General features: G+C 35.9%; 1 protein-coding gene across 6 annotated transcripts in view; it reads right to left on the bottom strand.

Annotated features, from left to right (window-relative positions):
- The window catches only part of Ganc (glucosidase alpha, neutral C), an 83,172-nt gene that overhangs the window by 33,751 nt on the left and 34,211 nt on the right, over window positions 1-15,210 (bottom strand). For 5 of the 6 annotated variants that reach the window (XM_027925980.2, XM_071608132.1, XM_071608133.1 and 2 more), the window contains exons 7-13: window positions 13,300-13,345; window positions 10,008-10,074; window positions 8,699-8,795; window positions 6,599-6,779; window positions 6,231-6,384; window positions 3,239-3,474; window positions 589-715 (exon numbers count right to left, since the gene is read on the bottom strand). In XM_027925980.2, the coding sequence (XP_027781781.2) occupies window positions 589-715; window positions 3,239-3,474; window positions 6,231-6,384; window positions 6,599-6,779; window positions 8,699-8,795; window positions 10,008-10,074; window positions 13,300-13,345 (908 nt within the window). The remainder of the gene's footprint in view (window positions 1-588; window positions 716-3,238; window positions 3,475-6,230; window positions 6,385-6,598; window positions 6,780-8,698; window positions 8,796-10,007; window positions 10,075-13,299; window positions 13,346-15,210) is intronic. The other variant, XM_071608134.1, reaches the window with a different exon arrangement.

Below are 15,210 nucleotides of genomic sequence, written 5' to 3'. Positions count from 1 at the left end.
AAATATATCCAAACATATATTTCCAATGGTACCAGGTTGTTATAGTTTAGATCTTACATGTCACCAAAAGCTCATGTGTTGAAGGCTTGGTCTCCAGCTGAGAGATGGTTGAAACTTTAGGAGGTGGGACCTGGTTGGAGGAATTAGGTCATTGGAGCTGTGTCCTAGAAAAGTATAATGGGACTCTGTCTCCTTTTTCTCTCTTGCTTTCTGTTCTCTGTGAAGTGTGCAGCTCTCCTCTGCCATATGCTTCCATTATGATATACCACTATGATATACTGCCTTGGCACAGGCCCAAAAGCCATGGGGCCAAATGATTCTGGACAGAAACATCTGAAACTGTGAGCTAATATAAATATTTTTCCCTTCAAATTAATTTCTTCAGGTATTTTGTCACATAGGGAGAAAGCTGACTAACACACAGATGTTATGAAAGATACAAAGAAGGCAATACTTTCTTTCCTTGAAGGTGCCTAAGATGTAAGTAGAAGAGTAGATACTTACTAGAAATGAGAACAACAGCCATGTAACCTTCATTAATTGGTACTAAATAATTGGAAATAGTAAGTATATAAAGCAATATCATACCAGGCCAGCATACTCCTTCAAAGTCACTCCCTTCACGATTTCTCACAAAAAAGCCCTGTTCTTTGGCCTTAGTGTAAACTGAGTAGTCAGGATCAATCTTGATGTGGGGGTCACTGATGACCACAAGCTGTCAGGACATAAAGGTTTGAAGATATCATCAAGTTTTATGGTTAGACTTAATATTCATTTATATGTCTTCACCATAGTTTTAGGGTAAAATTTTATTTTGAAACAATTACATCATCATGAAATATTTCATACATCAGTAAAACTCTATAGTCTTCTGTGTGGTCAGAAAAATTAAAACTGATATCAAAACCAGGCCAATCAAAACCAATACCAATGCTGCTATGAATATAGGTGTACAAATATCTGTTTGAGTTACTGCTTTAAGTAAGTTCTTTTGGGCATATATCCAGAAATGGGGATTGCTGGATTATATCTTGATTCTATTTTTAATTTTTTTAAAGAACTGCCATATTGTTTTCCAAAGCAAATGTACCATTTTACATTCCTGTCAACAGTACACAAGTGTTCCAATTTCTCTACATCTTCACCAATACTTACTTACTACTTCTTAAATAGTACCCCTCCTAATGATGTTAAATGGTATTTCACAAATAAAAGTTTTGATTTGCACTTTCTAATGATTAGTGATGTTGAGCATCTTTTTGTAGCTTGTTGGCAATTTGTCTGTTTTCTTTGGAGAAATGTATGAAGTTTACCCATTTAAAATTGTTTGCTGTTGTTGTTAAGATGTAGGAGTTTCTTATAAATTCTGGCTATTAACCCCCTTTTAAGAAGCTTTTAATATCTCCAAATGTATCCAAAGAAGCCTATAATAAGGCCCAATCTTTCTGGACAGATTCCCTACTATTCAAAGCTTCACATGCTTTGCTCTTTCAAAACAGCCTCTGTTTAGCTTTCAAACATCCATCAATGCTCCATCCTCTAATTACATTGCCTTCTTCCTTCCCTCTTTTCCACTAATTAGAGACTCATCCTTCAGGGGTACCCTACAATATACCTGTGACACAAACTCCTGACTTGAGTTCTCCAGTAGGTTAAAATCTTCCCTCTCTTGGCCCATTCCCACTCCAAACTTTCTTTGGCTCTCATGTTACTGCCCTGTATTGTGGTTACTGCATACTTGCCTTTCCCCCACTTGCTGGAAGACCCCGAGGAGTTCATCTCTGCATTCCCTTCAGTACTAGCACAACCTCTTGAATGTTCAGAGGCCTCAAAAAACAACCACAGAAATTTCCACAAGGACAGAAATTTCTAGAGCCAAGCAGACCAGTGTTGATTCTTGCTATGCTACTTATTCACCGTGTGAAAATTACCAAATCACTCTAAGTCTCAGCTTCTTTATCCAAATAATGGGGTAATAAGACTATTATAATATATTTTATTACACTGTCTACCTTATAGTAAGTACTTAACAAATGATGCTGTTTTAGAGTTAACAAGATTGATTCTAGAGACCTGTGAGAAGTTTGAGGATCAAAGGAATGGGTTGAAAAGGCAACTTTAATACTAAGGAAACCACCCACACAAGCCCTTGTAGGACCTACGCTCAGTAGGCCCGGTTTACACTCCCTGGCAGGGCAGACATCTGCCAATGCATTCTGCTGTCATATATAAATAAAAAAATTAACCAAGTAAACATAGATGTTATACTACATGTTATACTACTACATGTACACATATTGATGGAAATAAAATTATTTTTATGAAAAAAAAACAAGGAGAGGGATTGTATCTATTTATATAATGTATATGGGGTTCACCCCCTTCTCCTCTCTCCATTTTCTTTTCTCCCTCACTCTCTTATTAGAATAATCACTGCCACGTCCATACAGGAAAGAAGCACTCTACACTTTCTGATGATTCCTCCTCTTCTCCATTTTTTATCATTTCTTTCCTTGGCCAGACTTACAGAGTCCACCAGGGAAGCCTGAAGAAAAAAAGAATAATAAAGAATCTGACTCCATTTTTTATATTTGGCTATTCAGGATTTTCAAGCCCCACCATTCCCTCTTACCTTTCTGCCCACATCTGGGTAAGCTGACAGGAAGTCCTGGTGCTCCCTCATTTGGTGCCAATAGAAGGTTCAAACCATGCAATGCAAGCCCTAGCCCATAGGTAACAATCCTTACCCTGGAGAGTGAGTGCACTCTAGTGCCACCCTCTAGCCACCTAAGAGCCAGTCTCCTTTCTCAGCAATCTATGGTCATTTTCAAATCATCTTGGGAGCTGACCCTATTCTCCCCAGAAGGCCTCATTTTGTGATGAACTTTCTCATACATCCTTAGTACATGTGTACAGTATTATCAAATTTCATACTAGAACAAAAGTTTGGTATGGTCAAATCCATCATGTTACTACAGGGTAGCTAAAAAAAGAGAACTGAAAATGCTAGGCCTCTTCATCATTCTGTAGACATAAACAACTAAGGAAGGGATGGATGGAGTTAATACCTTTTCACCATTCGATTTCTGTTATCACAATTATAATTACATTTGAAAGTACCATTTTCATGGACTATTTTTTTTTATTAAATGGTTTTCTTCCACTAATGTACCAACATGAACTTCAAATAATTTTAAAAGCTTGTAATGAAAAGTTTAAAAATGTTGGCTTGTTCTACCTTACGTTTTTTGCTCCCGAGCAGCTCTTGCATCCTTTTGGGGTTTGCAAATCTTTTTTTATCCCAGGTGAAGTACCTCTTGCCCTCAGTGTGCTCTATGTCCAGCCATATGACATCATAAGGAATATCATGTTCATCAAATCCTGCATCCACTGCCTTTACATCTTGCTCATCTTCATAGTTCCAGCGGCACTGGTGATACCCCAAGGAGAACAAAGGGGGCATGGCTTGTGTACCTAAAGACAAAAATGAGAACTGAGTCAACTACCATAACAATGATCATCATTTGGTGAGCATTTTCCCAATGGGTACTAGTAAGCACTGAGCTTGTACGTACATAGAATATCAAGGAGAAGAAAGCATAGCTCTTGCTTTCAAGGAAGTAGCAATTAGGGTGATAAGCAAGCATATAAATAAACTGCTTTGAATTGAGGTATAACTGCTATGTTAAAGGTATCAGCCTAGTGCTTTGGGACCAATTATTGGGAAACCAATGAATTCTTCCTTGAGTTAAGTGTGGGGTCTTGAGAGGCTTCAGAGAACAGGTAATACTGGTTTGGATTCTTATGAATAAACATAAGTATACCCTATAGGGAAAAAACAGATAGAGCATACGGGCATAGGGAACAGAAGAGACACAGAGGCAGATATGCACATGACAGGCTTAGGAAAAAAATAAATATTTCAGAGTGTTACAGTGTAAGGGAGATAAGTAAAGGATGAAACTGGAGAGGATCAGTTTGTATAGGGTCCTTTAGTTCAGGTTAGCAATTCTGAATCTTCTTTTATAGGAGTCATAAAAATTTGGCAAAATGTAACCTTCCTGATCTTTATTTTAAAAACTGATGTCAGGGAGCACTGTTGAATCTGACTTAAAGGGAAATAGAAGTAAGGAAGAACTGTCAAGACATTATTGTCAAAACATTTACTTATACTATGGAGGACATTTGGTCAACCACTTGGATTTACCTTGTTCCTCTCCCAAAGTCTTACTAAAATCAAGGTAAAGAAAATAAAAAATGAATAAAGCCATAAAAACAGAATGGTGAAAGAGTAACTTCAACAAAACAAAACGGAAAGAAGAGGGCAGGGGAAGGATGGTAACTGCTGAGCACAGCCAGGGAAGCTCTCACCTGAGTGCTTGAGGGAAGCATACAGATGAAGAAGAAAGCTCGACCCTGTCCCTAGTATACAAGAAGACAGAAGAATATTCCAACTCCCACCCCTATACTGGACTATAAGATCATTCAGGCACACAGAACTTCCAGGCTGAACCACATTTTTTAAAAAAATTTTTTATGCCTTTGTTTATTTATTTTTATGTGGTGCTGAGGATCAAACCCAGGGCCTCGCATGTGCTAGGCAAGCACTCTATCACTGAGCTACAATCCCAGCCCCAGGCTGAACCACATTTGAGGAAAATCTCTAAAATTAGATTCAGAGGCCCAAGTAAAGAAGTAGAATAAAAGTACCTCTGAGAAAACAGTGACAATGCAAGCAACCAAAGTAACAATCATCAAAACATTATCATTAGTATTTCTGGAGATGAAAAAGAATTTGCACCCATAATACACAAATATAATAGCATAAACCAAGCATGAGGTGTTATTAACAAGTAAAAAATTAGAGAATAAGAAAGTACTCTTTGACATTAGAAATAGGATAGAATAAATGGAAGGTCTGAAAGGCAAAATTGTGAAAATTGCTCAGAAAATAGGCAAAAAAAGGGAAAGGAGATAAAAAAACCTGTAAAGGAGAAAGGGAAAAAGGAGAGGAAGAAATTATAAAAGGAATAACATAAGGTTGTATTCCTGAACTAAACAACAAAATTCTCAAGATTGAAAGGGTCCACATTTAAAACCCAGCATAATAACAACAATAATTATTATTATTTTGCAGTACTGGGGATTGAACCCAGGGGTGCTCTACCAGTGAACAATATACTCAGCCCAGCTTATTTTCTTTTGAAACAGGGTCTCACTAAATTGTTCAGGTTTATCTTGAACTTATGATTTTCTTGCCTCAGCTTCCCAAGGAGGAGTAGTGAAAGTGGGAAGCCTATCTTGTTTCTGATATCAGAGGGAAGCTGATAGGTTTTCCTTTCTTTTTGTGGTACTGGGGAATGAACTCAGGGTGTTGTGCATGCCAGACAAGTGCTGCATCACTAAATTATATTCCCAGCCCAGGTTTGTAGTCTTTTAAAGATAAAATGCTTTATTGCTAAAACTAGTGGGTGTGGGTTTTGTTTTTTTTGTTTTTTTTTTGGCACTGGGAATCAAATCCAGGGGAGCTTTACTACTGAGCAACATTCTGGCCATTTTCATTTTTCTTTTGAGTTACTTAAGGCCTTGCTGAATTGCTGAGATTGACCTTGAACTTTCTTTCTTTTTTGTACCAGTGAGTGATTCCAGGAGTACCTAACCACTAGTGCTACATCCCCAGGCCTTTTTTGTATTTTATTTTGAGACAGGATCTCACTGAGTTACTTAGGGCTTTGAGTTTTGTTTTGAACTCTTGATCCTCCTGCTTCAGCCTCCTGCACTTGGGATTACAAGTGTGAGCCACCATGCCTGGTTTGACCTTGAACTTTCAACCCTGCCTCAGGCCTATTAAGTTTCTGTGATTATAGGTGTTAGCGAACATGCCCAGCATTTTAGTGGTATATTTAAATGGAAAAAAAAAAGCATGGAAAAGTTCAGGTTGGAATATTGGTTATGTAAATTATATAAATTAGATAATACCCAGGGACTAAATGTGCCAAGGAAAGTAGACGGTGAGTATTAGGGATTAGAGTGTACAGTTCTAGATTCAGTATAATTTTTAACTGTGCTAAGTGGTATGAGGGTGGGAAGGGTAAACCTTGCTACTTAAATTGCTTAGGTAAGTTGTTTATAGATCCTACATAATGTACAATAAATATTAACCTTCAGTGATGATACATGAGATAGGGGAAACATAATGGAACTATAAAATGGCACCTCTACATGCAAACCTGTAAGGTAGGAGTACTGCTTAAAGACATCAGAAGGTGTAGGTCCTGTCAGCAGAAAAACATCAATGATTCCACTCTCTGATATCCAGCACACATCAGTTCGAGATATGACCTTTTGTTTAGCAGCAGCTGGGCCCACCTGTGTCCATGTATACTGGAAAAGGAATGGAATAAAAATTTGAGAAATTTCCTCTAAACTATGATACCAATTGTATGTAAATCCACTCCTTTAGATAGTACTGACCTTCACTGATTACACTCAAAGCTTCTGGTGGCAAAAAAACTGCCACCAAAAAGAAAAAAAGAAAAGCTAGCAGTGGTTTTATTTTTTCTCTAAGTATGACATACAATCATGATCCACAGCTTACCTCTACTGAAGGTTGTGTATTGATCTCCACTAGTGTTTCTGAGGCATTCAGCCAGAAAATGCCTATAGTCCTGCCCAGTTTGTGGGCCAAGAGATAAGGCACTGAGCCATAAATGCCCATTTTGTCATGTATTTTATATCCATAGACATCCAGGTTATAAAGACGGTAGGCATCTCCATCCCTAAAACATAAATGAGGATTATCATCAAATACCATTACAAATGTATAAATAACGAATAGGACAGCTCCACTCTCCACTCTCCATGCAAACACTTAGGTCCTATGCCTCTTCTAAGACTTAACACTACTTCCCTAAAATGTTTCCTGACACAACCTGGACAAATGTTGTCTCCCTCTTTTGATTCCTTTGGCACCCCCTACCGTGACAACTGGCATAACTAAGCCCATATTTCCGATCTCTTTTCTAAATATCTCTTGTGAAAGAAGGATAATCACTTGTGAATCTTCCATAATAGGAAGCACACAATACACATCCACTCACAGATTTTGTGAGTTAAGTTTCTGTAGCTAAAACAAAAGGATAGTGTTCTTAATAGACTTCCACAGAGCTGGCAGGGAAAGATCAAGAGCTGACGGGGTGGGGGCACAGAATTAGGTTAGTATGAGAGTAGCACAATTTTTTTATGTTATTTGTTCTTTTTAATTACACATGATAGCAGAGTTTTATTTTGACATGTTTATACACACATGGAGTATGTCTTATTCTAATTAGGATCTCAGTCTTGTGGATGACATGATGTTGAGACTGTGATGTATTCATATTTGTATATAGGAAGGTCATGTTAGATTCATTTCATTGTCTTTCCTATTCCTATTCCCCCTCTCTTCCTTTCCTTTCCCTTTGTATAATCCACTGAACTTCTATTCCACCCCCTCTTGCCCATTGTATATTAGCATCCACATATCAGAGAGAACATGCACCCTTTGGTTTTTTAAGACTGGCTTATTTCACCAAGTCCATCCATTCACCAGCAAATGTCATAAAGTCATTCTTTTTATGGCTGAGTAATATTCCATTGTGTATTTATACCACATTTTCTTTACCCATTCATCTATTGAAAGGCACCTACGTTGACTTCATAGCTTAGCTATTGCAAATTAAGTTGCTGTAAGCATTGATATGGTTCTGTCACTATAGTACACTGATTTTAACTCCTTTGGATATATACCTAAGAATGGCATAACCAGGTCAAATGGTGGTTCCATTTCTAGTTTTCTGAGGAATCTCCATACTGCTTTCCAGAGTGGTTGCACCAATTTGCAGTCCCATCAGGATTGTATGAATGTACCTTTTCCCCTGCATCCTCAAACATTTGTTGTTGCTCGCATTCTTGCTAATTGCCATTCTGACTGGAGTGAGATAGAATCTCAGTGTAGTTTTAATTTTCATTTTTCTAATTGCTAGAGATGTTGAACATCTCTTCATATTTTTTGACCATTTGTATTTCTTCTATGAAGTGTCTGCTCAGTTCCTTTGCCCATTTATTGATTGGGTTATTTGCTTTTTGAATTATTTACATATCCTGGAGATTAAGAGAGCAGCACAGGTTCTGATGGACTCATTGTGCCTGTTAAATAAACAAAATCTGATCCTTGAAATCTGGATTAGACTCTTGTTTCCCTTTGGTTTTGTCCTAGTCTGATGCCTCTGGTTATTGTCTATTAGTGTTAACCTGAAATGACCTTCCCCAGGGAATCAGAGGTTATTTGAAATGCCATTTTCTGTCTCACTATCCCCTTCAGAAGTAAGTGTTGTTTTTCAGATCAGTGATTTTTCACAGTATATTCTCTCAGGGCTTTACAAAAAGGCCTTGTGAGGTAAACATAAAGCCTAGGGATAAAGATCTCTCCCCAACTTAGACTGCAGCAGTTTCTAATTTTTACTTCTTCTATATTGTTAGGTTCAATGTTATAGTTTGTATACTTATCTGATGCCAAGAATTGAACCCAGTGCCTCACACATACTAGGCAAGTGCTCTACCACTGAGCCACACAACCCTAGCCCTCAAAGAAGGTTCTTAAAACTCTACAAATAATATTAAATCAGAACCTCCTGTAAGGATTCTTATTTTCACATACCCAGTATTTTTAAGTTGGTGAGATTCTGCATGTTGTGGGATCCCATAGAGATGTTCAAATCCATGTAAGGAGAAATCCAAACCAACGGAGGTAGGACCTGTAGAGCCCAGGATACCAACTGAGTTTTGCTTCTCAAGAGGACAATCAATTAAGGAGATTCAGTTAACAACGGTGTAGCAAGACAACTAGACCAGGTGTAGAAAGACCTGAACTTGCTCTGATAAATCAGTAAATGCTCTGTAAGGACTCTCTGTAAGATGTTATATTCAGGTATTGTTGGGATACAAAAAATGCATATATAAGACAAAGCTCTGGTCTCTTATTATGTTGCCTTAGCTGTGTGCTAAAGCTCTCTGTGTCTTCATTTATAAACAAATTCCTTTATTACCTGTAAAAAACAAGGTTATAAAGTTTTAGATTTTTCTTAAAATAAAATATATTGCATATAAATTTATATACCTATAATATATAAATTTCCTTTAACCAAACACTCCTTTATTTAACAATTAATTTAGAGATAAAAGTGTAAATTAGTAGGAGACAAAATATTTACTTAAATTCATACCTAAGTTAAAACTATTTTACATATCACTTATAGGATTTTTTGGGGGGAAAAGAATGCTAAAGAGAAAGTAAAAAAGATTATGATGTCACAGAAAGGAGAGACAGAACCATATCCTTCATATAAATTTTGAGCATTCTGTTAGCCCTGATCATTATACCACGCTGTAGATATGTAGAGCTAGAACAAGGATTCTCAGAGAATTAGGGAAGGTTTGTTATTCTACAGGCAGGGAGAAGGGAGAAAAATGAGTATTTTTCTAACCACAAATGCCCATGTATCTGAAAGGGAACTCCTGAGAGATAGACTCTATGTCCTCCTCTAACCCCATCACTAAGCCTGGTGATAAATGTCACAGATGGGCACATGACACCTATGTGAATGATGGGGAGACCTTGAAAAAGTTAAAAACTGCCTTGGAATGTTGAAGCTGATACATTCTATAATTTGGTTTCTCATTACTTGAATCTCATAAAAATAGAATGCAGAATTTGTAGCTGCTTGTTCAACTGGACAGTACAACAGCATGATAAGCTAGACCCCTCTGCAGGGCCTGTACTTTTCTTACACCCTCCACACTAAAAGCATATAATTACCATTTCTTTGTTGCAATGCATTACTGAAGGATAGAGAACACAAATTTGAGATTTCTGTTCACTTTCAGAAATCACTTGTTTAGGTGCCAAAACTCACGGAACTTTTAGATAGATACTTAGCCATTTTGAAGTTAAGCCAGTTTCAATTTACCATTAGCTTTGACATCCACAAAACTTCCAAATTTCTCTTCCCAAAGGCCTAGATCCTCTTGATTTTCCTGTTAATAAAAAAGGGGAACTAATTGAACTTATAAATTGTAACAAATGTGGTCGCCACTCTTATAGGCTTATGCCCCTAATTATCAGGAAGTAGTTAATGATTTGAGTTCATTGCCCCTAATCCCCTATATGACTTAAGTTCTCCAATCTTTGAGGGGAAAATGTTAGGTAGCAGCTAGTAATGAGTAGTGAAATATAAACCAATAGCATAGCAGGATCACAGGGTTTCTTTGAAATTGCCTTTAATGAACAATCAAGTAACTTATAGAAGAACAACAGGTGTACTAACCCAGAGAATAAGCAGGTAGAAACAAAGGGAGTCAATTAAGAAATATATCTAGAAAAGGATAACTCCAGGCAGGTATATTGAGGTCATTGTGAAGTTAGGTTTTATGGACATATGTTTCTCAATCTATTTCAGAAGGGAAATTTCATTAATAGCATGGTGCACTAAGATGAAGTCTGCTTGATTATTGACCCCAGAACCCGCATTAACATAGAACTGACTGGTATTGAATAGGATGGTCACCAGGACAGATCTGGAAAGAACAATCCAGGGTCAAAAACTCCCCAGCCTGAGGTGAAGGAGGAGATAAAACATCTGATTGGTAAAGACTGCAGAAGGTGGTATCTAGTTCTTCTGACAAACATCAAACAGTAATAAACTTGGAACCTGCATTGTTTCCTTTATTATTCACTTCCTTTTTTTTTTTTGGTGTAGATAGACACAATATCTTTATTTTTATGTGGTGCTGAGGATTGAACCCAGTGCCTCACGCTTGCGAGGCAAGCTCTCTACCACTGAGCTACAACTCCAGCCCTTTATTGTTCTCTCCTTGGAGGTGAACTCCCACTCCTCCACCCCCACACCCAGCTATGCACACTGCTTGAGCCTTATTATACTTTCACTCATAGTAAAATAATAAAATTCTATTGGTTGGCTCTTCAAGTCTGACTTTGCATTTTCTTTTGTAAGGACACAAGAACTTAAGTTTGGAGCTTCATCTCCCAATTCTCCTGTGATGCAACATCTGCACATTTTATTTGGATTATTAAGAAATAATAATAAAAGGAATTCATGTTTTAGAATGAGTTTGTGATGTCAGTATATTTACTAAATCAAACCTGTATTTTATATAAATGTCATTAATCATCCTTATTTTTTTCTTGTGGTAAAATAACCTAAAATTTACCATTTTTACCATTTTCAAGTATGCAGTTCACAGCATTAAGTAAATTAGCTCTGTTGTGTGATGATGTTCATTATCATCATCTCTCTCTAGAATGTTTTTCATCTTTCCAAACTGAACTTCTCTATCCATTAAATAATAACTCCCCATTTCCTCCCATGGTAACTCCTTTCTCTTTCTGTCTCTAAGAATTTGACTGCAGTAGGTACCTCATAAAGTGGAATTATATATAGCATTTGTTCTTTTGTGATTGGCTTATTTCATTTAGTATAATGTTTTCAAGTTACATTCATTTTGCAGCATTACTCAGAATTTCCTTTCTTTTAAAGGCTGAATAATATTCCATTGTAAGTATAATAGTACACTTTGTTTATGTACTCATCATCAAGAGACTTGAGTTGCTTCCTCCTTTTGTCTACTTTGAATAAGCTGCTGTAACTTCACTTTTGAGTATAAACCCAGAAGAACTATTGGATCATACTATAATTCCATTTTTAATTTTTTGAGGAATAGTTATACCTTATGACATGAATATTTGCATATGAACTAAAGTGATGTGAAAGCACTTTGAAAAATGGTAGTGTTTATATATGCAAAAATTTTTAAAAATTGGGCTGGGCATGTAGTTCAGAGGCAGAGTATTAGCTTAGCAAATATTGAGGCCCTGAGTTCCATCTCCAGCACTGGGGTGAGGGGGAGAAAAACATTTTTCATGTAAACATGTAAGGTAAAACATTGAGCTCAAATAATTCCAGTCTGTTTTGAGAGACCCTAAATAGAGATTTGTTTTTGCTGAGATGGGCACTTTTCCCTTTATCTTCCAATTAGCTAAACTACAGCTATATTCTTTTTTTTTTAACACAATGCCTTATTTATTTATTATGTAGTGCTGAGGTCCCGCCTGTGCTAGGCGAGTGCTCTACCGCTGAGCCACAATCCCAGCCCTACAGCTATATTCTTATGTTGACTGGGATGGCAATGACTACTTGGGTCCACAATCTTTTAAAATTTTTTTAGTTGTTGATGGACCTTTATTTTTTATTTATTCATTTATATGCAGTGTTGAGAATTGAATTCAGTGCCTTACACATGCTAGACAAATGCTTTACCTACACAGCTACAACCCTAGCTCTAAGGTCCATAATCTTTTGATCTAGAGCTATGAACTTTGCCAGATTTTCCTTTTCCTTAGGAGAATGAAAATGTTTTTTAAAAAATTGCATGTATATGAAATGCATATTTCTTTAAAAGGAACTCTTTGTCCATTTCTGGGTTATTTGTTCATAATTAAAAGTTCTGTAAGGTGGACCTCTACATTTTTTTAAAACAAGAGCTCTGGTCTTTTTATATCTATATTTTATTTTATTTATTTTTATGTGGTACTGAGGATCGAACCCAGTGCCTCGCACATGCTAGGCGAGTGCTCTACCACTGAGCCCCAGCACCAGCCCCATGATCTGTGTATTTTTAAAAGGCATGCCTGAATCCTTAATGAAGGCAATAGTATCCATATGGATGGGGTTTAGAGTCCATGAATTCTATCAAAAAATATGAAATTCAAAAACTTTTCTATAGGGATGGTTCAGTTTTTGCCAAATTCTTGCAAAGGGTCTGTGACTCAGGCTTTAACATTACGTTCTTCAAAAGGTCTTTTGCAGATTCCTTGGTCAGATTCCTTCTTGTATTCTCCCAATCATTTAGTCAATGCCTGCCTTTCCCAAAAGATTCTAAGTTCCTAACACATGTTTGGGATTTTTTTTTATTCAAGGTTTATTCTTTTTATCCAACATAATGCCTGGAAAACAAGCAGGTACTTAAGATGTATCTGTTTTTACAAATAAATGAATATATGAATGAATAAATGAAGGAAAGAATAAGATGATAAGGCAAGCAAAGAGATGTAATGTCATTTATATGTAGTAGAGTATTAACAAGTACTCTTCTGGATAAGGGAGGAACAGAATTCATTATGTGCCACAAAATCATGATTGTGGTGAAGAACATAAAAAAGATAAATTGTTCCATCTAAATTACCTGAGAGGTGTTGATTGATGCACTCTCCTCATTTTCTTTGGTAGTTCTGTTTTAACATAAAGAAAATTATTTCACTCAATGATGGAAAGACGGAATTTTGTTCAATAATAAAGATTTTCATTTTCAACTTTTAAGATGTCATAAATTATATCCTTTAACTTACTAAATATAACACCATTATAAACTCAAGCTTAGAAAATTGAATATTAATGAACAAACCAATAGCTTGATTGTTTACACAAATGTACATGCACTTGAAAATTTGTTAATACTTTAAAATAACTTTATTTTTATTGTAAGTGTAATATATGCTCATAATATCTCAACAAAAAATATGTAAACAAGGTAGAATACAGCTTTCCCCACTCATTGTACTCTGGTACACAGCAACACAATGTAGTCTCTCAGAATAATTGTGACAATTTATTCTAAAATTTTCTTTTACCCAAAGTTGTATTTGAGTGTTTATCGCCCAACATTTTTTTGTTTTGGTATTATACCACTGAGCTACATCACCATCCCTTTATATTTTTATTTTTTATTTTGAGGCAGTGTCTCACTAAATTGCCCAGGCTGGCCTCAAACTTGAAATTCTCCTGCCTTAGATTTCCAAGTTGCTGGTTTTACAGGTATGCTCCACTGTGTATGGCTCTCCTCACATTCTTTTTGTGCGTATATGTGTGGTATTAGGGATTAGACCCAGGGTTGCTTAACCACTGAGCCACATTCCCAGCCCTTTTAAAATTTTTATTTTGAGATAGGGTCTCACTAAGTTGCTCAGGCTGGCTTTGAACTTACAATTCTCCTGCCTCAGCCTCCTGAGCAGCTGTGATTACAGGCATGCACCACAGCTCTCCTCACATTCTTAACAACATGGGGCTTTACCAATCTTTTGGGTCTTTGCCACTGTAAAATTTTAGAAAAGATAAAGCATTTCAGTTTGTATCTCTATGGTCATTAATGATGTAAATTGCTTTTTTATACATTTTATGGTACTTCTATTTCTTCCTCTATGAATTATTTATTCACATTCATTATACATTAATTTGTGTCTTTAATGTAAAACACAGAACATAGATAAAAGAACACAGAGTTTAAAGGATAATACTAAGTGAATAGGTATAAATATACCACTGTGCTTAAGCAACTGAAATAACTTGTTCCTTTGGAGTATCTATACACCTCTTTTCAAATCTATCTGCTTTCACCTCATACCTTCAGAGATAGCACTATGAAAGTTTGTGTTAATCATTCTCTTGGTGTTTTAAAAAAGTATTCTCTGTCTCTCACAAACAGACACACACACACACACACATAAATCCCCAAAAATACATTATTAGGTTTTATACATTATTAGGTTTTACCTTTTAAAAAATATATATATATATACACACACACACACACACACACTTTATATTCTTTTGTGATATGCTTTTTTTTTTACTCAAAATTAATTTTTTGACATTCATTATGTTAACACAACTTGCTATAGTTTATATCCCCCATTTTTAAATTTGTTTATTGTTCTTTTGCTTATGGATTTAGATGATCTTTCCTATATTGTACATATATATATATATATATATATATATATATATATATATATATATATATATATTTTTTTTTTTTTGGTATTAGGGATACTTAACCACTAAGCTACATCCCCAACCTGAAAAAAATCTATTTATTGATTTATTTTTCTTATTTTATTATTTTTTTTACTTTTAAAGTACAATATAGAATCCAAGTGTACAGTAACAATAATCACAGGTCTGCATGGGTGAACAAAAATCAAAGGATAGCTTTAAATATCTTATACATTTAGGAAACAGTGCTAATAATCAGAAATAGACTTAGTCAAAGCATACATATATACGACAGGTCTTCAAATGACAGTGTGGCCTTTCTGTG

Source organism: Marmota flaviventris, chromosome 2 (genome assembly GCF_047511675.1).
Source record: "Marmota flaviventris isolate mMarFla1 chromosome 2, mMarFla1.hap1, whole genome shotgun sequence".
NCBI lineage: Eukaryota > Metazoa > Chordata > Mammalia > Rodentia > Sciuridae > Marmota > Marmota flaviventris.
This window is presented reverse-complemented; position numbering and strand designations above follow the sequence as displayed.